Source organism: Elephantulus edwardii, unplaced genomic scaffold, assembly GCF_000299155.1.
Source record: "Elephantulus edwardii isolate Elephantulus edwardi_28Jun2011 unplaced genomic scaffold, EleEdw1.0 scaffold00037, whole genome shotgun sequence".
Lineage (NCBI taxonomy): Eukaryota > Metazoa > Chordata > Mammalia > Macroscelidea > Macroscelididae > Elephantulus > Elephantulus edwardii.
In genome coordinates, this window is record NW_006399787.1 from 8,793,939 (window position 1) to 8,817,751 (window position 23,813).

A 23,813-nucleotide genomic window follows, 5' to 3' on the forward strand; every position below is an offset into this window, starting at 1 on the left:
CCATTCGTTCGTTGATGGGCACTTAGGTTGTTTCCAACTCCTTGCTATTGTGAACAAAGCAGCAATAAACATGGGTGTGCATATATCTCCTTGGATGTCAGTTATGGTCTCTTCGGGGTATATTCCCAGTAGTGGAATTGCGGGGTCAAATGGTATCTCTATTTGCATCTTTTTGAGAAAGCGCATGGTCAGCTGTGGTGGACAGATTTTAGCAGAACCTCAGGCTAAACAGACTAGAAAGTATCTATGGTCTATCTACCAGTATTAGAGCAACATGAAAGCTACCACAGTGGGTGAAAACTAGAAGAGAGTGTGAGTGGTACAAACAGTTCATGCTCTCAACTGCTAACCAAAAGGCTGGAAGTTCAATGTACCCAGAGGCACTTTAGAAGAAAGGGCATAATACTCTACTTCCAAAACAGTCAGCCACTGAAAACTCTGTGGATTCCAGTTCTACTCACACACAAATGGGTTACTATGAGTTGGAATCAACCTCATGGCAACTTACTGTATTTTTTAAAATGGAAAGTATATGCAGAAGAATATAGAGGCAACTGACCATTTTAAACAACAAAAATTTAAATGTCAGAAAAGTGACCTTAAAAGAGAAATTCTACTGAAGACTACTTTTATAATGTGGGAGTACTGGTAGCCTAGTAGGTGAGGAGTCCAACTGCCAACATAAATGCATTCCATTCAAATCCACCAACTACTGTGAGGAAGAAAAATGGGCAATATCCTCTTAAGCAATTTACAACCTCTGAAGACCCACTCACAGGTCAGCTGTGAGTTGGTTCCAACTCCATGGCAATGACTGATTTTATAACAGGGCATTTATAAATATAAAAAGCAAATAAATAAGAAAAATCTGTCTAGGAAGGAAGACAAAATTACTGCCAAGGGCTTAGTGTGTTATGCAAATTAAGTATTATAAGGTTTGTAACTCTTCATAAAATGTTATAACCCTTTAAAATCATTTCCGTTCTCAAGTCCCAGTTCTCGCTTGATTCACAGAATTTCCCTTTGCCTCCAAAGAAAGGGCTCAGACAGACAGTGACTACATGACAAGCACTTACTCTTTCTGCCGAGAGTCACTAATGATGTGGCCTATCCTCTCAGTACTTAGAGTACTTAAGCTCGTCTCCTGAAAGAACAAGACAGACAAGAATGGCACTCAACAACAAAAACAACTATCTATTATTAAGCTCACGAATTCCCCTAGTTTCTCTAACAGTGCTAGCCCTGGCAATCTCAAAGTCATCTGTCCCAACTCCACATTCAAATCCCATGGTCACTCTATCCCTGATCAAAAAGGTCATTATAATAAACATTATCTCTTACGTACAATAACACGGGGAGTGCCATCCTTTGCACCATATTTTTTTACTACATAACACATCCACGTGAGTAGAATGCACAAGCACAGACTATGCTAATGCCCAACGAGGTTGTGGGGTTTACAAGAAAAGTGTGAAATTCTCGTGAAAGTTACAGTAACAACAAAAAAAAGTTTTACAATTCTTACCAAAAAATGTCACTTATATAAAACCACAGTGATTATTTAAAGTGTAGAAGAGTGAAAAGTTTTAAAAACTCCAACAGCAGATAATCTTTAACAGTTTTTAATAAGTGTCCATTGTAGGCCCAACAGCCTGCATAATGAACTTCTACTGAGTCCTCACTATTAAGGAACTCTGGTGGTTTAAGTTGTTCTGTAAAACCAAGTATAAGCAGTTAGAACCTATCAGCTAGCTGCTCTCGGGGGAAGATGGGCAATCTCCTCTCGTGCTACTTGCATCCTCTGAAAACTCACCAGAGGGCCAACTACAGGTTGGTTCTACACCACCACCACCAGCAGTAAGTACCTGAGTATAGGCTGACTAAATTTTCAAAGCCTTCAGTGGCTCAAAATCATCTCTCTGCTTGTATTTTGCCCTTTATGTATCTTTTCTTTTATGAAATGAAAATAGAAGTTTGTATAAATCCATTATTAAATTTGAGGTTGTCAAAGCTGTAATATGAATCCTTACCTGTAACACTACCAGCTATCCAGAAACTAAGCAAGTGCAGAAGGCTGGGAAGTGGCAGAAGAGAGTTCCTGGTCACTGAGCCTGACTACTCTGGCAGACTACCAGCGTCTGGGACAGCAGACCAACACAGACGTCAGGAAGTGACACACACGGCAAAGTGTTCAGAGCCCAAGTCACAGGCAGGAATAGCAAGTACTCAAACATGTTTGTTTCTATGAAAATGTTATTTGTCAAAAGCAATTAACATTTTTTAAAGGTCTGTGAATGAGCCTGAACATCAGGATATACGTTTTAGCACAACAATCAGCTACAGAAAATTAATTCGATGTCAGATTCCGGGTGGGAGTGGAGCTGAATGAAAAGATTTCACATATTGTAGTCTTCATATTCTTCATCCCTCCTGGCCAAGCCTCCTGGCCACAGACATAGAAGTGGTAGGGGGGCCAAGGGGAAAGATGGATGAAAAATGAGCTATTTGTTACAGCAGGAAAATTATTAACTTAAAGTGCCGTAATGTTTAAATTTACAGTTTATTACTGTGTAAATTACAAGCAGTACTTTGCGTAATTAGCAGCTCGCTGGCAGGGAGCTGTGAATGAAACTCATTATTTATGATTATAATTTAGAAAAAGAAAAGAGAGAAGGGGGAAGGGGAAGGGGGGAGCAGAGCCGTGACCTCTACTAGAAATGACAAATATCCCTTTAAGGTGATGAAGATGAATTAAACAAGTAAATATTATCCTATTCATTTGAAATCATTAGAGACACGTCCAACAGGCCCCAGGTCCCTTTCAGGCAAGCCAGAAGGAGCGTCCAAGAGGAATTGATTTACTCCACCGAAACAGAAGTCTCTTATTTTATAGGAGCTGAACAAAGTAAGTAGGTGGTAGGGACTGCATTATCTATCCAGCCTAGCCAATAATGAGGAAAAAATAAGACTTATTTCCCTTAGTCTCAACCTCCTGCTTTCCTTATCCCGTGGCTCCTCTCCCATCAGCTGTCCTATTAAGGACAACTTTCCAGCGTAGCAAAAGCTGCATTTCACTGTCTATAAATTGAGTTTCCAAAAGGAACAAGATATAATTGTTCCAAAAACGTAAGGAGACACTTGGATTTTAATCTAAAAAGAAATAATCCGGTTTAATATGGAAATCAACAGCCTCCTCTCTTTCATTTATGTATACATATATATGAAACTTCAGAAAACAGTTCTCTAATTAGACAATAAAAGCACTCCTCCTAGGCAGGAAGCCTATGGTACAGGCTGCTATATGCCTGGCTTGGCATGGAGCCTGCCATGTAGTACACACTATAAATGATTACTGAATGAACATAGTCTAAACCCCCTTCCTTACCCTCTGCCTACCACCATTTGCTGAGTATGAGCCTAATCTTACCCTGCCTCTCAATCTCAACGTTACAGCAAAAAATAAAAGAGAAGTAGAACTTGGTTCAAATCTCTACTCTGCTCCTTCTAGCTGGGCAATATCACACATTATTTAACTTCTTTCAAAGATTTCCTCATCCGCTAATGGCAAATATTACCTTTATAATAAGGTTGTTGGGAGGTTTAAATGAGCTGATAAACACAGAGCTCTGCACTGTTCCTGGCAAAGGCAGAACTGAATAAATATTAGATATTCCTGCCCCATGGCAAGGGAGGGGGCCCTGGAATTTGATAATAGAGAATTTATTATTATTAATTCCAGCATGAAAAACCAAAGGGGAAAAAAAAAAGCAGCATTCATGAATTCAGGAGTCATAAAGAAGTTAATAGTATTTTAACTTATACAATGAGACTAATTAAAGGTGCAGAAGCAATCTAGCCTAGAGATACACAGTTGACAGTGTGAGACCACAGTGTCTGCTTTATTGGAACTTAACATATGAACTAAGCTTCCCCTTTTATGTGTGTATCCACTCATCCCTACATAATGTTCACTCTCATGATGTTGTAAATATCTGAGTTTGCTTATAACCCCAGGGTGCTGTGCAGCAATAGGGAACCCACATCTCATTAGGAACAGTATCTTCCCATTGAGTCTACTAAAGAGTACAAGCTATCACCTTCCCACCAAGCCTCCTTCGCCCCTTCCTGAGGCATCGAGCTGCTGCTCCTGGGAGACGATTCAAGCGCGCATGGAACCCTAAAAGTAAAAATAAAAAGGCTTTAGTTACCAAATGGATCTCCTTCTAATACTCTGAGGGTTTTACCACCAAGACTGTACTTGTGTGACACTTAAACTAGTACTGCAAGACTACCTAGGAAGGATTTATTATTCCCATGTCCTTGTCTCTGACGTATCATGACAGGTCATTTACCTTTGACCCAGGCATCCTCATCTACTATTATTCATTATGAAAGAAATTATTCATACAAAGGATAACCCCTGCTCAGTCCTATCTAGCAGGCATGCTTTGAAGATTCAAAAAAATAACACAAGGAAAAGAAAGCACTTTTTTCAATGGAAAGCGTTTCACAAATATAAGGTATTATTAACGGATTCAAATTTTAAATTGTGTTCATCACTATCTCAAAAGCACTGATTCATAAAATAATAGTAAAAGCAGTGTATAGATAATATACTCTTATTTTAGTAACTACTATTAAGCATTTTACGGAGTCTTGGTAGCGCAGTGGCTAGACATTTGATTGCTAACCAAAACGCTGGGGGTCTGGACCCATCAGCTGCTCTGCAGGAGGAAGATGCAGCAGTCTGCTCCTGAAAGAATTATGGCCTTGGGTAAGGCTACAGGTCAGTTCTACTGTCTTATAAGCCAAAAAAGCAAAGGCCCCCAGCCGTCAAGCCGATTCTTATAAGTTGCTACTGGGTCACTATATAAGTTGAAATTTATTAGATTAACAACAGAGTTCTTTTCATTCTGAACAAAAAAAGAACAAATGGAAATTTCCAAAAAGTTACCAATGGCTTTGTCTCTGGGTGTCAGGCCACTGGATGGCTCTTCTTTTTGCTACTTTTGAAAATGCTCAAATGGAAAGAAATTAAACTAGCACACTATGTGCCTCAAGCCAAGCAAGTTTTCACCAAGAATTAAATGGTTGAGAAGGTACATCTTTCAAATGCCCACATGCATCTTAACAGAATTATATGTAAGTTTATCGTTTTTCATTATTAGTGTAATTCTATAACCAAAAGGTGTTCAAAAAACAATAAATAAGTGGCTGATTACTGGGAATCCTAGAATGATAAATTTATAGACCTGAAGAGGGGAAAAAAAGAAACAGATCACTAAATTAGCTTCAGATAAGAGTTTTGTTCAACTCACATATCATTAACGATGACCCTGACATTCCAAAGAAAGAGGTGACTGCCATAGCCACAGCTTTAGGTAAACAGGATCAGGGTGAACGCAAATACATTCTCCCCTATCCTAGATGCTTTCCACTGTATTTCTTGTATCATAACCAGAACAACAACAAGAGAAAAAGCAAGTATTTATGTTAAAGTATTTAATAATAGAATTGTTGTTGCTATGTGCCGTCGAGTCGCCCTTGACTCACAGAGATCCTATGTACAACAGCCCTAAACCCTGTTCCATCCCTTGTCAATCTTCTTGTCTCTGACACGCCTATCCCCATTACCCCAGTAACAGAATCAATCCATTTCATCCAGGGTCTTCCTCTCCTGCGTTGGCCCTCCACTCTCCCAAGCATGACATCCCTCTCCAAGGACTGATCCCACCTTGCAACATGTCCAAAGTATGTCAGATGGAGCTTTAGAATCCTTGCCTCCAAGTAGCCTGCCTTCACCCTCTCCAAGACGAACTTGTTTGTTCTCCTGGCAGTCCACGGTATATTCAATACTCCTCCAGCACCACAGCTCAAAGGCATCAACTCTCCATCTATCATCCACAGTTATTGTCCAGCTCTCTAATGCATAGCAAGTAATTGCAAAGACCATGACCTATATCAGGCACACCTTAGTTTCCAGACTGACATCATTGCTCTTCAGTACTTTGGAGAGGTCTCTGACAGCAGACTTTCCCAGTGCAATTCGTCTTTTAATTTCCTGGCTTCTGGTTACCAAAAGTGTTGATTGTAGAGCCAAGCAATCTCAAACTCTTTATCAATCATGATGCTGCCAATCAGCCCAGTGGTGAGAAGCTTTGTTTTCTTGATGTGGAGCTTCAATGCATATTGAAGGCTGCAGTTCTTGACCCTCCACAGCAAGCGCTTCAGGTCCTCCTCAGTTTCAGCAAGCAGGGTTGTGTCATCTGCATAACGCAGATTGTTGATGAATCTACTTCTAATCCTGATGCCATACTTCTCTTCATAGAGCCCAGCCTCCTGGATAATCTATTCCGCATATAGACTGAAAAGATATGGAGATAGGACACATCCTTGATGTACACCCTTCCTAATTTTGAACCATGCAGTGTTTCCTTGCTCTGTTCTGACGACTGCCTTCTGGTCCAAGTATAGTTTCCCATAAGCACAATCAAGTGTTCTGGGATTTCCATTCTTCTCAGAGTCAGCCACAGTTTGTTGTGAACCACACTGTCAAATGCCTTTGCATAGCCAATGAAACATAGATAGACATTCCTCTGGTACTCCCTGCTTTCAGCCAAGATCCATCTGACATTAGCTATAATATCCCTAGTGCCATGACCTCTTCTAAATCCAGCCTGCACATCTGGCAGTTCTCTGCTGATGTGCTGTTCTAGTCGTTTTTGGATAATCTTCAGCAGAATCTTGCTTGCATGTGATCCAATGATACTGTTCTATAATTTCCAAACTCTGTCAGATCACCTTGTTTTGGAATGGGACCAATATAGATCTCTTCCAGTCAGTTGGCAAAGTGGTTGTCCTCTAGATTTCTTGTAATTACTAAACCAAAATTATTTGAAGGAATATTTAAATCATCCATTTAAAAGTATCACTTTACTGTGCATTAAAATATGTTTACTTGTAAGATCCAATCCTGCAGACTTCCATTAGGCACCATCAGTTTCACAGCAGAACAAGCAGCTACTATCATTGTTGTTGTTGTTAAGTACATTGAACTGGAATCAACCCATAAATGACCCTCCAGTGGGTTTTCAGAGGCAGTTTAATCACATGCAAGGAGATTGCCCATCTTTCTCCCATGGAGCAACTGGTGGATTCATACCACACACCTTTGAGATTGCAGCACAGTTTCTTACCACTAGGCCACCCACTAGTGCTCCCCTCAAATGCTATATGCTATTGCTGCTATTGTTGTTGTGTACCAAAGAGTAGGAACCGACACACTTCAGAGGGTTTTCAGAGGCAGTTAACTAACTGCACAGTAGATTTCCCATCCTTCTCCCACAGAGCAGCTCGTGACCTTGAACTGCATACCTTCAGGACTGCAGTGCAGTTTCTTACCATTAGGCCACCAGAGCTCCTACAATCTGGCACATATGGCACTGGCAAGCTAAAAAATGTCCTACACGTACATATCCCAGGCAGGAATATGCACACCTCTGATAAATCATGGGCTGATTTTAGGTGGAAATAGGAAGGATCCTAAGCTTTCAGGTTTTCATTGAATCGTCTGGAAAAATCTTTGGACTAGCTGAAACATCAAAATATTAACTGTGTTCTCTGAGGTATGTACGTACTTGCTATGAGGTGATTCTTCCCTGCAAAGAGAAACAAAAAGTAAAACATATGTTGGTTCCTGCACTACTCACCTCTTTGAGCTGGCCGAGAAGGTAACAGGAAGGTGGAATCTGAAAGTTTATCCAGTCCAGAGTCCATTCTTTCCACTTCAGAACAATGATCAGGTGCCCATTTAGGCAGAAGATTAGGGACAGTGAAACCTGAGACACATTCTCCTTCATAGAACCAATCACTCTGCTCATCATCTCCTAAAATAAAGAGTGATATCATGAGTGGCTTTTTTTAAGTAACTTTTTATTATTTCTTCTTACTGTTTTCCACGAAGGTTTACAGAGTAGTCAGGGTTCCCATTTAACAGGTTCCCCATAGTCCTCTGTGACACTGGGCACGTTCTTCACAATACACAAACGTTCTCATTCTTTTCATTCTGGTTCTTCCACTTCCAATCATTTCCCTGGTCCCTTACATGTTTTGTCTTTATTTTAACATAACTGCAACTACTTGGTCTACTATATGGGATTTTGCTTAAAAGGAGCTCAATGCCTATGAGTTATAACCACCTCTATTTTTTGGCAATTTGTTCTTTAGTTATAAGGTGTCAGAAGCAAAATATGTGTTCTTTTTAGTCCAAGATTTAAAAAGTATCTCAGGGCAAATGGCTCTGCAGTTGGGAAGTCCTGCGGTCTCACCTAGTCTAGCTTTATTTTGGGGGTCTTTTGGGAGGAGAGCTTTTTGTTTGTTTTAGGAATGTGAGATTCTGTTCCACATTTTCCTCCTTTGTAATCAGGGTGCAGCTATGGTGACCCCAGGAGAAGGGCTGATAGTGGCAGCCTGGTACCATCTAGTTATTTGGGTCTCGGGGCAGATGAAGTTCAATGAGCTGAACTTTCAACATGGGAAATGGGAAGATGAATTCTCAGCATTGTAGGTACTGAGACTACAGGGAACAGTGACTACTACAATGAACTTGACCATGACTGAGATCGTGAAGATAGTGCAGAATACACACAGTCTAATTATTTTATAATCAAGAATCTAAATAAAATTTAGTTAGGGGAGAGCTGAAAAGAGAAATTTCCTGTTTACTCAGTTCCTCTGTAACTATTATTTGAGGTATGTCAGGCAATGTGTCATGCACAGTGGCTGCAAACAAAAGAATTCCTCCCTTGGAAAGTGTCAATGGGAAAGATATGTACCCACCAAGAATATGAATGCTAAGACAAGTGCTAAGAAAGCAGCAACTGCAGGGTGCCTACAAGTAACTCCAAGTGCAGAGAGAATCAGGCTTCTAAGTAAGAGGTGACACCCAAGCTGAGTCTATCAACCTGAAACCCTACAGGAAATAGACAGGACATTTATTTAAATGGGGTAACTGAAGAGACTTTAATGAAGTGACTATTTACAAAGGGACAGAAGGCATTAAAAGAAACCAATAAAGTGTGATGAAGCACCCTGAAGCTACCAACAGCAAGATATCTTTATCATTTTCAGAATGAAGGGGCAAGCAAAGTTGTTATCAGAGGCCAAGAAAATTGTAGTTCTAGAAGAAGGCAGCCAAACAGGAGCTCTGGCCTTCAGAAGTGGATCACACTCAGTAACAGTTCAACAGACAGAAGACAGGAAAGAGATTATTATCCAGTGTGGTAGACTGCAGTATTGTTTCCAGTTTTTCACTCTCTCCCTATGATACAGCAGTATAGCCACATGGCTTGTCCTCTGCCACAGGGTTTTGTGTTTCCTCGCCTAGTCACACGACCTGCTGTAGACAGAACATCTAACTCTAAATTCAATTCACTGCCCGTGAATTGGAAGTCACACGGGGGAGAATGTGCACTTTCTCCCTCAGAGAAACTTGCTTTGAGTTAGCATCACAACTCCTTACCCGGCAGGCCACCAAGCTTCCCCAAGACAGAGCTCTGGCAGATACAAATATAAGATGCATGTCAAGCAAAGGTTTTCCGTATGCATATTTGGTCTCGTTTGGTATCTCGACATTTATTTCCTCCACAAGAGCCTGTGCCTCAAATGTCACTGCTCCTTTAGTCAAAGTCCCACAAAAGGATACAGAGAGGAGCTATAAACCTACATTGAGACCTATAGATAACTGAGCCCAGACAAAATCAATCTGTTTACAGCCAAGCCACAACCCCATAGCAAGAAATAAACAGTAGCTGCTGATATCACTAAAATGTTGGTGCTAATTAACTAGCACTATCACAATAAAGAGCTCTGGTGACTCAGTGGTAAGGAATTGTGCTAATAATGCAAAGGTGTGCAGTTCCAATCCACCAGCAGCTCTTCTAGCTCCACAAGATAAAGATGGGCAATTTCCTCCCAAGCAAATTACTGTCTCTGAAAACCTGCTAGAGGGTCAGACAGGGGTTAGTTCCGACTCAACCATACACCACCACCACACTATGTTGTGACAATATTGTCGAGTGTAACCCATAGTGACCCTACGAATAACAGATCTGAACTCTGTCCTATCCTATGCCATCCTCATCATTGTTGATATACTAAAGCCCACTGTTGCAGACACTGTTAATCAATCTCATTGAAGATCTTCCTTTCTTTCACTGATCGGAAAGGTACAACGTCTCTTTCCAAGAAACAACCTATCCTAACAACATGCCCAAGGTATGTGAGACGAAGCTTCGCCATCCCTGCCCTCAAGGAGCACACTGGCTGCGCTTTCTACAAGACACAATTATTTGCTCTTTTGGAAGTCCATGGGATATTCTCTAACACTCGACCTTAAAGGCATCAATTCTTCTGTAATCCTTATTCAGTGTCCAGCTCTCAGATGCATAGCAAGTAACTGAGAAGACCATGGCCTTAATCAGGTACATCTTAGTCTTCAAACTGACATAATTGCTCTTCAGTAATTTGGAGAGGTCTGCAACAGGAGACTTTCCCAACGAAATACGTTTCCTGAAACGCTGGTACTAAAGATGGTGATTGTGAATCCAAGTAAGATGAAATCATGAGAGTCTCAATTTTTTGCATCTATCATGATGTTGCCTATGGGTCCAGTGGTTAGGATTTTTTGTCTACTTGATGTTGAGATGTAATCCATTTTTAAAGACTGTATTGTTTGATCTTCTGCAACAAGTGCTCCAACTCCTCTTCAGAATATAAAGACTTTCCAAAGGTCTAAAACTTTAATGCTTTACTAAGTCCACACTTTTCCAATCTGTGTGTTATTACTTAGTCTAAACTTTTAAAAGTATATTATGGTATCTCGTAGCACTGTGTTAAAAGCAAAGACAAAGAGCAATATTGATAATTCTGAACAATATGTACCAGCTTACTCATGGAAAGACAGCCAGACCTGTCTTCCTGGCCCTAGACTCTAGCTAAAGGCTACCTGGGTATACAATTGCAGCCTCTAATGATACTTAGGCTCCCTCAGAATAAAAAAGATACAAACGTACCTGTAATAACCATTTATTGGAGTAGAAGGCTCAACAAGGCCATGGGAATGACACTGTCTCCATAGTTACAACTCTTAGGCATAGATCACATATCTTCTTCACAGTTGTCTCCAATTCGGGTGTGGATTTTTAATTTCATAATTTCAGGATCCCTTCAGCTATTAAAATGTTTAGCTGGTTCAATCTAGACATGTAGCCACTGTGCCTCTGTCCTTCAATCATGAAGCTGTTAGAGAAGATCACCAGATTTCTGAGCTAGAAGAAATTGCTCCTGAGATCACCTACAAATGCCTTATTTAGAAGAGTAAAAAACTACAAATGCAGAAGGTCTTATGAAATTCTTACTGGACACAATTAGTATGGCCCTAAGCAAGTCTGGAAGAGCCTGTGACACACTGTGAAAGGGTTCAGCTGCCAAACAGAAGGTCAGTGATTTAAATCAGCTGTTCCAGAGGAGAAAGATGTGCTAGTCTGTTTTCATAAAATTTTCTAGCCTGGGAGCCCTCAGGCTTTGTTCCACTCTGTCCTACAGAGTCACTATAAGCTGGAATTAATTCAATGGTTTGGAAGTAAGTCCTGGGACAAGTTTCAAATATCTGTTTGGGTAGTAAAAATAAACTAATAGCTATTAATATACACTAGCAAGCAAAATTCCGCTGAAGATCATCCAAAAATGACTAAAACAGTACATCAACAGAGAATTATCAGAAATACAAGCCAAGTTTAGAAGAGGTCGTGCAAACTACAAGTTCAATGCAAACCCAAAACAAGTATCAATTCCATTCTCCAAGATGGAAAAGGCAAACTCAATTTCATCTCTAACGGAAAGAGACCCAGAATAATTAAAGCACTCCTGGAAAAGAGCAACAAGGCAGAAAGCACCTCACTCCCTGATCTCAAATCCTACTACACAGCCATGGTGGTCAAGACAGCATGGCACTGGTATAGTGACAGACACACAGATTAATTAATGGAACAGAATTGAGAACCCAGAAATCAGCCCATCTACCTATGATCAACTAATTTTTAACAAGGAGACAAAATCTAAGTGAGGAAATGAGCCTCTTTAACAAATGAGGCAAAACTGGAAAACTATCTATAGAAAACTCAAGCAAGACCCATACCACACACCATACACAAAAAACAACTCAAGGTAGATCAAGGACCTAGATGTAAAACCAAAGACTATAAACTTCATCAGAGAAAAGATTAGAAGAACTCTTGAAGCCCTAATCCACAACATGAAGAGTCTTCCAAGCATCTTGAAAAACCTACAATCAGGAGAGAAGAAAATAGACGAAAGGGACCTTCTAAGAATAAAAATCCTATGCACATCAGAAGACTTCTCCAAAAGGGTAAAAAGGAAAGCAACAGACTGGGAAAAAATATCTGGTAATGACATATCTGATAAGGGACTCATATCTAAAACTTATAGAATACTCCAGTACCTCAACAAGAAAAAGGTAAACAACCCAAATGCAAAATAGGCACAAAATATGAATAGACATTTTATTAAAAAAAGACATTCAGATGGCAAACACATAAAAGAAATGTTCAAAATCCCTGGCTCTCAGAGAGACGCAAATCAAAACTACTATGAGAGATCACCTCACTCCAGTAACAGCAGCAAAGTTCATGAGAGCAGCAAACAACAAATCCTAGTGAGGTTGTGGAGAGATTGGAACCCTTATTTACTGCTACGGGGAGTAAAAATGGTGCAACCACCATGGAAAGTGATGCTTTCTCGGAAATAGAAATACCACTTGACCCAGCAATTCCACTATTAAGAATATACCCTAAAGAAATCAAAGCTGCCACCTAGACAGATGTACGCATACCCAAGTTTACTGCTGCGATATTCACAATAGCAAAGAGATGAAAGTAAGCCAAGTGCCCATCCACAAATGAATAAATAGAAAAACTATGGTATATTCACTGAATGGGACTCTACACAGCACTGAAAACCTAGGAACTCATAAAATAATACACAACATGGGTGACCCTCGAGGACACTAAACTGAGTGAAGAATCTCAGTCACAAAGAACAAATACTGCATAACACCACTATTATAAAACAGGATTGACATGGGGGTTGGGAGGAAATTAAGAAAAGAGGGGACAATGAACACTGCACTAGAACAGATGAAGGAAAGAAATGTTTAAAAGGAATATACTTGCTTGACAACAGTCCATAGCAAAGTGGACTGGGGCGGGGAGGGGACAGAAGGGAGGAAATTACACAACAATGAATATTTTTCTAAAAAACGTGAACTAGAGAAGGTAGGGAGAAAAATGTACAACAATGAATGAAAAATCAACTTTCTGTAAACTTTTGTTAAAATCACAATTAAAAAAAGAACTATTTGAGCATTAAAAAAAAAAAAGATAAAATAGACCACAGAGACACAAAGATAGTGTTCTACATATTACTTTGGTGAGTAGGAACTGGAGTCTTAAATCCTTGCTAGCAACCACCTAAAATGCAACTACTGCTTTCTTATCTGGAACAAAGCAAGGAAAGGGCAGAGCTTCACAGAAACACTACAATGTAAATATAGGAATATGTGAATTGCAATGTACTTTAATGATACATAATGTGTACAAATTTTGTATGCAAACCAGTATTAAAAAAATAAATACACTGCTTCACTTGACCAGTCTTAAAAATAAATAAATCAAGTGGGGGGAAAATCAAGATGCCATGATACTAGGGCTTATCACTGACAATGTCAGATGGTTCTTGGCTGAAAGCAGAGAATATTAGAGGGATGTCTGTGTTTCACTGACCATGCAAAGGCATTTTGACGGTGTTGATCACAACAAATTGTAGCTAACCTTCTTCAGAAGATTGGGAATCCCAGAACACCTGACTATGCTCAGAGGCAGGAGTCAGAACAGAACAAGGAAACATTACATGGTTCAACATCAAGAAAGGACTGAATCAGGTGAGTCTTGTCTCCATACTTTTTCAATCTATATGTGAAACAGATCACTCAGGCTGGACTTTTATGAGGAGGAGTGGCATTAGGATGAGAGGAAGACTCATCAATAACCTCTGTTATGTAGACGACACAAGTTTGCTGAAACTGAGAAGGACCTGAAGCATCTGCTGTAGAAGATCAAGGACTGTAGTCTTCAATATGGATTGAAGCACAACATGAAGAAAACAAAGATTCTCACAACTGAGCCAATCAGCACCACGATGGAGAAGAGATCAGGATTGGGGGGGGGGGGTGTTTGTTTTCACTTTTCTTTTTTGTAATTGAGATGTTACTGAAAGTTTATAGAGAACATGGATTTCCATTCATTCATTGTCACATATTTTCCTCCTCGCACACCTTTCCCCGCCAGTTAACTTTTCTCTTTGTGGAAAAAAATTCTTTCATTGTTGTACAATCCCCCCTAGTCCACTTTACTATGCAGCTCTTATTCTCGACTCCTGTCATACAAATAATACCTAATCATATATTCCTTTTAAGCAGTTCTCTCCTTTATCTGTTTCAATGCAGTGTACATTATTTATCCCCTCTTTTTTAGTTCCCCCCAACTCCCATGTCAGTCCTTTTTTACAACAGTGGCACTATGCAGTATTTGTCCTTTTGTGATGGAGATATTTCACTCAGCATAATGTTCTCCAGGGTCACCCATTTTGTATATTTCATGAGTTCCTTGTTTTACAACGCTGCATAGTATTCCACTGTGTGAATATACCACAGATTCTCTATCCATTCATTTGCTAATGGGCACTTGGATTGTTTCCATCTCTTTGCCTTTGTGAACAATGCAGTAGTAAGTGTGGGTATGGAGATCAAGATTGTTAACAAGTACGGCTTGCTTGGTTCCATAACCAGCACTCTTGGCATCAGTCAGGAAATCAAAAGATTAATTGTATTACGAAAATCGGCTCTCATGGACTGAGTGCTAAAGAGCAAAAATGTCAGTATAGAGACTAAGGTGTGCCTGATTAAAGCCATAGTCTTCACAATTACTTATTATGCATTAGAGAGTTGGACAATGACCAAAGATGACAGAAGAATTGATGCCTTTGAGTTGTGGTGCTGGAGAAGAGGTCTGAACATACCATGGACTGCCAAGAGAACAAACAGGTTAACCCTAGATAGGATGAAACCAAGTTGCCCCTTGGAGGCAAGGATTCTGCAGCTCCATCTCATATACTCTGGGCATGCTGCCAGGGTCAGGGACCAGTCCTTGAAGGAGGACATAATGCTTGGAAGAGTAGAGAAACAACCCAGGAAAGAAAGATCCAGATGAGATGGATTGACACAGTAAGTGGGGTAATGGGGGTAAGTGTGTCACAGACAGTGAGACTGACTCAGGACAGAACAGGGTTTAGAGTCACTGTGCACAGGGTTGCTATGAGTTGCAGCCCCCTCAACAGCACAGAACAGCAGCCTTATATCACAGTGCAGTATACTGAATGTCAGTAATTTTAACTTTAGCAAGATTCTGATATATTCACCTAGAACATTATCAGTGATTCATAAGGTTACAGAAATCTCTATCTTCCCCTTATGGAAAAATAAGAATATTTATTTTCCCATCAACTTTTTTTTTTAAAAAAAAGGTGGGAGGAGAGTACAAGAGGATAGTTATTTATTAAACGAGCAAAGAGCTGGAGTTGGAAAACCAAAAGGAGTGAACTTGCTCAGCATTTAAGATGAAGGAACTGAAAAACAAATTCAAGCATCAAGTTGCAATACTTAAAGATGCTCTGGGCAGAATACTGAATGATCTAGGAAGCATTAAAAGAAGACTGAAGGAGTATAAGAAGTCCTTGTACCAAAAGGAATTGGCTGACATGTGAGAATTTCACGAAACAACGCAATGAATGATCAAAAGGCAATGGTGATGATGGAGGAAGTTCAAGTTTCTCTGAAGGAACTGCAAAAAAACACAAGGCCTCAGGAGCTCTGGTGGCCTAGTAAGAAGCTGAGCTGCAATCCCAAAGGTGTGCGGTTCAAATCCACGAGATGCTCCACTAAAGGAGGGACAATCTCCTCTGTGCCAACTGGATCCAACTTGATGGTACGCAACAAGGAAGGGGAAAAAAAAGGGACCCCCAAGAGTTGATGGAGTATCAACTGACATATTTCAACAGATGCTTCCCTAGACATTCTCACCAAGTTGTGCCAGGAAATCTGGAGGACAACAACCTGGTCAATTGACTGGAAGAGACCCATATTTATTCTCATTCTAAAAAAAAAGTGACCGAACAATATCATATACAAGCAAAATCCTGCTGAAGATTTTCAAAAAACTACTGGAATAGCACACCAACAGAGAACTGCGAGAAATACAGGCCAGGTTTAGAAGAGGCCCTGACACCAGAGACATTACTGCCAATGTCAGATGGATCTTAGTCGAAAGCAAAGAGTACCAGAGGAATGCCTATCTGTGTTTCATTGACTATGCAAAGGCATTTAACTGTGTGGATCATAACAAACTGTGGCTAACCTTGAGAGGAACGGGAATTCTAGAACACCTGATTGTGCTCACGAGAAACTTAGACTTGGACTAGGAGACAGTCATCAGAACAAAGCAAAGAAACACTGTATGGTTCAAAATCAGGAGAAGAGTGCATCAGGGAGGTGTCTCGTTTCCATACCTTTTCAAACTATATGCAGAACAGATAATTCCAGAAAGCTGGACTTTATGAGGAGGAATGCGGCATTAGGATTGGCGGAAGAACCATCAACAACCTATATTATGCAGATGATATAATCTTGCTCACCAAAACTGAGGAGGACCTGAAGCATTTGCTGCAAAAAGTCAAGGACTGCTGTTTTCAATATGGATTGAAGCACAACATCAAGAAAACAAAGATTCTCACCACTGGGCCAAATGGTAGCACCAAGACAGATGGCAAAGAGTCTGAAGTTGGTAATAATTTCAGCTTTCTTGGATCAAGTCCATACGCTTGGAACCAGCAATCAAGAAATCAAAAGAATTGCTCTGGGAAAAGGTGCTGTCAGGGACCTCTCCAAGGTGCTAAAGAGTAACAACGTCAGTCTGGAGACTAAGGTGTGATTAAGGCTATGGTCTTCACAATTACTTGCTATGCGTCAGAGAGCTGGACATGACTAGAGTCAACAGAAGAATTGATGCCTTTGAGTTATGGTGCTGGAGAAGAGCACTGAATATACCATAGTGGCCAAGAGAACAACAGATTTATCCTGGAGAGGGTAAAACCAGACTGCTCCTTAGAGGCAAGGATTTTGAAGCTCCATTTGACATACTGTGGGCATGTGGCCAGGAGGGACCAGTCCCTAGAGAAGGACATCATACTTGCAAGAGTGGAGGGACAGCACAGAAGACAATGACCTTGGATGAGATGGACTGACACAGTTACTGGGGTAATGGGGGTAGATGAGACTGGCTCAGGATAAAACAAGGTTCAGAGCTATTATACACAGGATCACAGACAACTAGATGGCATAAAACAACAACAAAAAATAAGGAAACAACTTCCAAAGTTCCCTACTTGTTACTGTAAATCCCTAGACGAATGAATCTCAAAGTCTGAATGACTTGTAATAAGGATTCTGGGGCTTCATCTGACATACTTTGGACATGTTGTAAGGAGAGACAGGTCCTTGGAGAGGGACATCATGCTTGGTAGGGTAGAGGGACAGCACAGGAGAGGAAGACCCTCTATGAGGTGGATTGATTCAGTGACTGGGGTAATTGGGATGGGTGTGTCAGAGGCAGTGCGATTGGCACAGGATAGAGCAGGGTTTAGGGCTGTTGTACATAGGGTCGCTATGAGTCACAAACGACTCGATGGCACATAACAACAACAAACACCACCACCATTACTGTACAATGAGTATGATGATCCAATGTGGGGAAGAGTAGGAGCAGAGGAGTAAGAATGGGGATGAGGGCGGTTAATCATAGGGTCGCACAGTGTAATGGGGGGGAATGAAGGAAATGGAAAAGATCTGGCATGAAAAACTACATATATGAGCTTTGTAAATAAATCAGTATAAAATAAAATTTTCTTTAAAACTAGGATTGGAGGTACTCATCAACAATCTGCATTATGACACAACCCTCCTTGCTAAAAATGAGGAGGACAATAAAACAAAGGTCCTCACTACAGGATTGACAGTCAATATACATCAGAGAGCTGGACAATGACTTGGGATGACAGAAGGAGAACTGAGTTGTGGTGTTGGAGAACTGTATTGAATATACCATGGACTGCTAGGAGAACAAACAAGTTCGTCCTGGAGAGGGTGAAGGCAGGCTGTTCCTTGGAGGCAAGGATTCTGAGGCTTCACCTGACCTACTATGGACACACTGCAAGGAAGGACCAGTCCTAGAAGAGGGATGTCTTGCTTGGGAGGGTGGAGGGACAGTGCAGGTGAGGAAGACTCTCGATGAGATGGATTGATTCTGTCACTGGGGTAATGGGGGTAGGCATGTCGAAGACAAGAAGATGGGCAAGGGATAGAGCAGGGTTTAGAGCTGTTGTACAAAGGGTGAGTAGGAGTCACAGGTGACTTGATGGCACATAACAACAACAACAAAATGCTCATGAAAAATGCAGATCTTAAGGTCCCAAAAATTTTGATCTACTAGATGTCTAAAACTCAGGAATCAGCAGCTATAACAGCTCCTGAAGGGGCTCTCATGCGCCCTAATGTTTGAGACCCACCGCCACAGATACCGTCATGACCTTCAGGCGTCACCCCGACAATCACTAGCCTTCCCCTTAACACTGAAGCAGTGTCCTCAGATGGAAGTTAAGATTACCTTGCCGGCCTTCATCATTGGTGAAGAGCCCAGTGTCACTACTGCTACACACACTGCTGGTTTCGCTGAAAAAGAGTAAAACACAAGAGAACTCATTAGCACCAGTCAAATACCAAGCTCTTCTACTGGTTTTAATCAAAATGCGTCTTATATTTCTCTGAAGTACCACTGACCCATTAGCCATCCAGAAAACATAATTTTCCATCTAAAGCCATTGGAAAATCAAATTAATTTTTTCCCTCAAAGGAGGAAAAATATATGAGAATTCTAAAACTATTGTTAATATTTCAAGGTACTTTAAAAATAAATTCACTTCTGTTACTTTAGAAATAGATTATTTATGACTCATAAATGTAATCTTTAATTAGGCACATAATACAATCGGTTAGATACATAAAGCAGCACCATAAATTTACATGTATTTCAATGATTTTTATTTTTAAGCATTGTCAACTTTCAGCTTCAAATAAAACTCTCAAACTTTAAGACACCTAACATCTCTCCACTTTTTTCCCCATTTAATAAACCGCAAACAGAAATGCACGGACAGAAAGAAAAAGAAATTACATTTTCTAAATTTAACGTCTTCTTTGATGGCAAGCAGATATAATAATACTCATTTTCAAAAGAATAGGGGTTAACACGAAATTTTAAATCAAGCTTTATTTGAACAACTTTTGCCCATCCAATTTGGTCTCATCAGCTCCATTTTCTGAGCTCCTGCTCACAAACAAATTTTTTTTTCTGATTCTGCTCTTCCTCCATCTAATCTTCATCAAATTTGATTCATCCGGTTCAAAAAAAGTTCTCTATCCTTTATATTACTAGCCATCCTGCTCATTGGAAGTCTTTCTTTCCAAGCTCATCATTCTCCCCTCTGCTCTAGAAGCTGGACCAAAAGCCAAGCCAAGCAAGCAGCATTTTCACAAGGCTGTAAAAAGAATGAACTTCACCAAAAACCCTGTCTACATTTTTGGATCAGAAACGTGAACACTTTTTTCTTTTACAACCTTTCTAAAACCCTTGCTAACACTAAATCTTAACTGGTAATGCTTTCCTCATTTAAGTTCATTTTTGAGATTCAAAGATTTGTTGCCACAAAGTGATCAAATCTATGCTATTTCTTAAGTTCTTGCATTTTATTTTCTTCTATACTTACACATGGAAACATACTCAGGACTCAGTGTAACTTCTTACAAAGGCATATGGCAAAGTGTGGATGAATGTAGAATATTCCAAAAGCTTTGCCATGAAACCCAGAAGCCCTATCAAGTACTGCATATTTCCTACTTCTAAGTTCCAGGAACTGTACCTGAACTTAATGGTGCCAATTTTGTTTTTTCGAACATTCCAGAAAATATTAGTGGTCTAACTCCATCAAATCTTAACTACATACCATCTCTCATATTGTGACTATTATTTTCTTCTCATCTCTCCTAGAAAAATAAAGGAGATTTTCTAGTTTTAAACTTTTCTAGATATTAAGTGATATAAAGAGCACTAGCCCTTGGGACAGATAATCCATTTTACTACCACATTACAAAGGAATCTCAGCAACAGTTAAGCACTCAGATGCTAACCAAAAAGGTCAACAGTTCAAAGCCATCCAGTGGCTCCATGGAAGACAGACCTTGTGATCTGCTCCTGGAATATTTAAGCCTAAGAAAACCCTACTGAGACATTCACTCCAACACATGGAGTCAATATGAGCTGAAATTCATAGCAGCCAGCAACAACAATCCTGTTACATGCATTGTTATTAACAGAATCATTGTTGTTGTTGTTCTTATGTACCATCAAGTCGTCTGCGACTCATAGCAACCCTATGTACAACAACAGCCCTAAACTCTGCCCTATCCTGTGCCGATCTCCTCATCTCCGACACACCTACCCTACTACCCCAGTCACTGAATCAATCCATCTCATTGAGGGTCTTCCCCTCCTGCACTGTCTCTCCATCCTGCCAAGCATGACGTCCCTCTCCAAGGACTGGTTCCTCCTTGCAACATGTCCAAAGTAAAGGTTAGCAAACTATATAGCCTATCCTTTGTTCTTGCATGTCCCATTTTTAATCTCCTTAAAAAAAAAGAAAAATGTTTTGTGACAAATAGAAATGATATAAAATTTAAATTTCAATATCCACATATAAGGGATTAACTGAAACGTTGTTGTTATGTGCCGTCGAGTCGTTTGCGATTTATAGCGACCCTATGTACAACAGCCCTAAACCCTGCTCTATCCTGCGCCAACCGCACTGCCTCTGACACACCCATCCCGATTACCCCAGTCACCGAATCAGTCCATCTCATAACAATACATAACAACAACAACATATATACATCTCATAACAACACATAACACCAACAACATACCAGCAAGAAAGAAGAGTCAGAGTTCACCATGTGTCCATTTAGAGCAGAAATTCCTGTACCAGTCAGACCAGGACTGAGACGAGAACAGTTAAGAAACAGAGGCTGATGTAAGACAGAGCTGAACTGGGACTGCTACCCACACAAAGCCAGAGCTGAAGGCCTTCACCAAGCTTAGTGGAAGACTAGGGAGGGAAGAGTCCATAACTGGCACAATCAAAAAAGCTGTGTAATATTGAGAGCCTAGAGGCTAAGGTCTAAGTGTCTGAGAACACACCTGATAAGCTGCCCTGACTGAAAGCTGTGTCCTATTTCCAACCTGTTAACTCCCCTACTATTTCCCATAATCATGAGCATTGTCTATGGGCTATGTCGCTACTGCAATGGATTAGTACCCAGTAGGAAAGCAGTGAGAACCCTAAAAACGGCTGATGACAGAAATGGTAGCAGTAAGCATTGGCTGGGATCCCACGTCTGGTCTCATGGGAATCAGTTTTGTGCTGCTAATGTTGTGGATGACTCTGTATGGAGTCAGTGGAGGTCAGATTCAGCTGCCCTCACTGGTTTTACATCTCCTGATTTTAGAGACCATCTCTAGAACTGATACACAATATCAGGGGCATTGAAAAGCACAGGAAAAACAAAAGCAAAAGGTCACTAAAAAACACAGGAAAGACAAAAAAAGACCAAAATGGATGGAGAAACTGAAAGTTGTTCTTTAGTGTGGGAGAGCTAAAGTCAATGAGGGATAAGACAAAGCTAAAACAGAGATTTCAAAGGGTAGATTGAAAAAAGAAAGTTTGTAATGAAATCTGCAAAAACATAAAAGTTAAAGATCAAAAGGGAAAAACTTGTTGACATTTCTCAATCTGAAAAGAACTGAAGGAAAAATGCCAGTCTTTGGCTGTAGTAATAAAGGATTGTTGTTGTTGTTGTTGTTATGTTCTCTCGAGTCGCCTACGACTCACAGCAACCCTATGTACAACAGGCCTAAACTCCTCAGAGAGCCCAGCCTCCAGGATAATCTGTTCTGCATACAGGCTGAAAAGGTTTGGAGATAGGATGCATCCCTGGCATATGTCCTTCCCAATTTTGAACGATGCAGTGTTCCCTTGCTCTGCTCTGATGACTGCCTCCTGGTTCAAGTATAGGTTTCACATTAGAACGATCAAGTCTTCTGGGATTCTCATTCTTCTTAGAGTCAGCCAGTCTGTTATGATCCACAGAGTCAAATGCCTTTGCATAGTCAACGAAACACAGATAGACATTCCTCTGGTATTCTCTGCTTTCAGCTAAGATCCATCTAACATCAGCTACAATATCCCTAGTACCACAACCCCTTCTAAACCTAGCCTATAAAGGATTATAGGGACAAAATGGTGAATAGCACAAAAAGCATCAAAAAAAGATGAAAGGAATACAGAGATAATGTACCAACAAGAATTGCTCAACATTCAACCATTTGTATAGCACATGATCAAAACCCAAGGAAGAATTCCAGCTGCACTGAAGACAGTGGCAAAATAACAAGGCACCAGGAACTGACGAAACTCCCAATTGGGACGTTTCAACAAATAGATCCAATGCTGGAAGCCCCCACTTATCTATGACGAGCAGCAAGTAAGACAGCTACCTGCCCAACAACTGGAAAAGATCCTTATTTATGCCTATTCTAGAAAAAGGGGTTCCAAGAGGATGCAGAAATTATTAAACAATATCATTGATAATCACATCAAAGTACAACTGTGCTGAAGATAATTCAAAAGAGGTGGAAGGAGTGCACTGTTAGGGAAATGCCAGGAAATCCAGTCTGGTTCATGAAAGGAGGGATATCATTACTAAGGTCAGCTGCAACTTGGCTGAAAGATGTTTATTAAAAGGTATTAGACAAATTAGGGATAAAACTGAGTGAGACCTCTAGACCACTTAACTGTGCTCATGCAAAGCCTGTACTCACAACAAGAGCTAGTCCTTCAAACAGAGCAGGGGGACACAGCATAGCTTAAAAATCAGGAAAGTTGTGGGTCAGGGTTTTTTCCTCTTACCTTACATACTCAATCTGTATGGTGAGCAAATCTTATAAGGAACAGGGCTACATGAAGAACATGGCATCAAGACTGGAGAAAGTTTCATTAATAACCTGCAATACTTGTAGGTGGAGAGGAGCTGAAGTAGTTACTAATGAAAGTCAAAGACTAGATAGCCTTTGGCACGGATTATATCTCAACATAAAGAAAATAAAAATCGTCACAGCTGGTCAATAAACACAACCATAATTAATGGAGAAAGAAACCTGAAGTTGTCCAGGATTTCAATTTAATGGAATCCACGACCAACGCCCATAAAGCAATGTTGTTGTTGTTGTTAAGTTTTTATATGCCGTTGAGTCGTTTGCGACTCATAGCAACCCTGTGTATAGCAGCCCTAAACCCAGCTCTATTCTGTGCCAATCGCACTGCCTCTGACACACCCATCCCGATTACCCCAGTCACTCAATCAATCCATCTCAGAGGGCCTTCCCCCCTCTTGTGCCGTCCCGCCACCCTTCCAAGCATGATGTCCCTCTCCAAGGACCTGTCCCTCCTTGCAACAT

The 23,813-nt window shown here is 40.4% G+C and overlaps 1 protein-coding gene across 1 annotated transcript in view; it reads right to left on the reverse strand.

Moving 5' to 3' along the window:
- Positions 1 to 23,813, reverse strand: part of GPATCH2L (G patch domain containing 2-like) — a 67,226-nt gene that overhangs the window by 30,416 nt on the left and 12,997 nt on the right. The window contains exons 3-6 of the mRNA XM_006884775.1: positions 18,852 to 18,916; positions 7,710 to 7,886; positions 4,098 to 4,177; positions 1,077 to 1,144 (exon numbers count right to left, since the gene is read on the reverse strand). Of these exons, the coding sequence (XP_006884837.1) occupies positions 1,077 to 1,144; positions 4,098 to 4,177; positions 7,710 to 7,886; positions 18,852 to 18,916 (390 nt within the window). The remainder of the gene's footprint in view (positions 1 to 1,076; positions 1,145 to 4,097; positions 4,178 to 7,709; positions 7,887 to 18,851; positions 18,917 to 23,813) is intronic.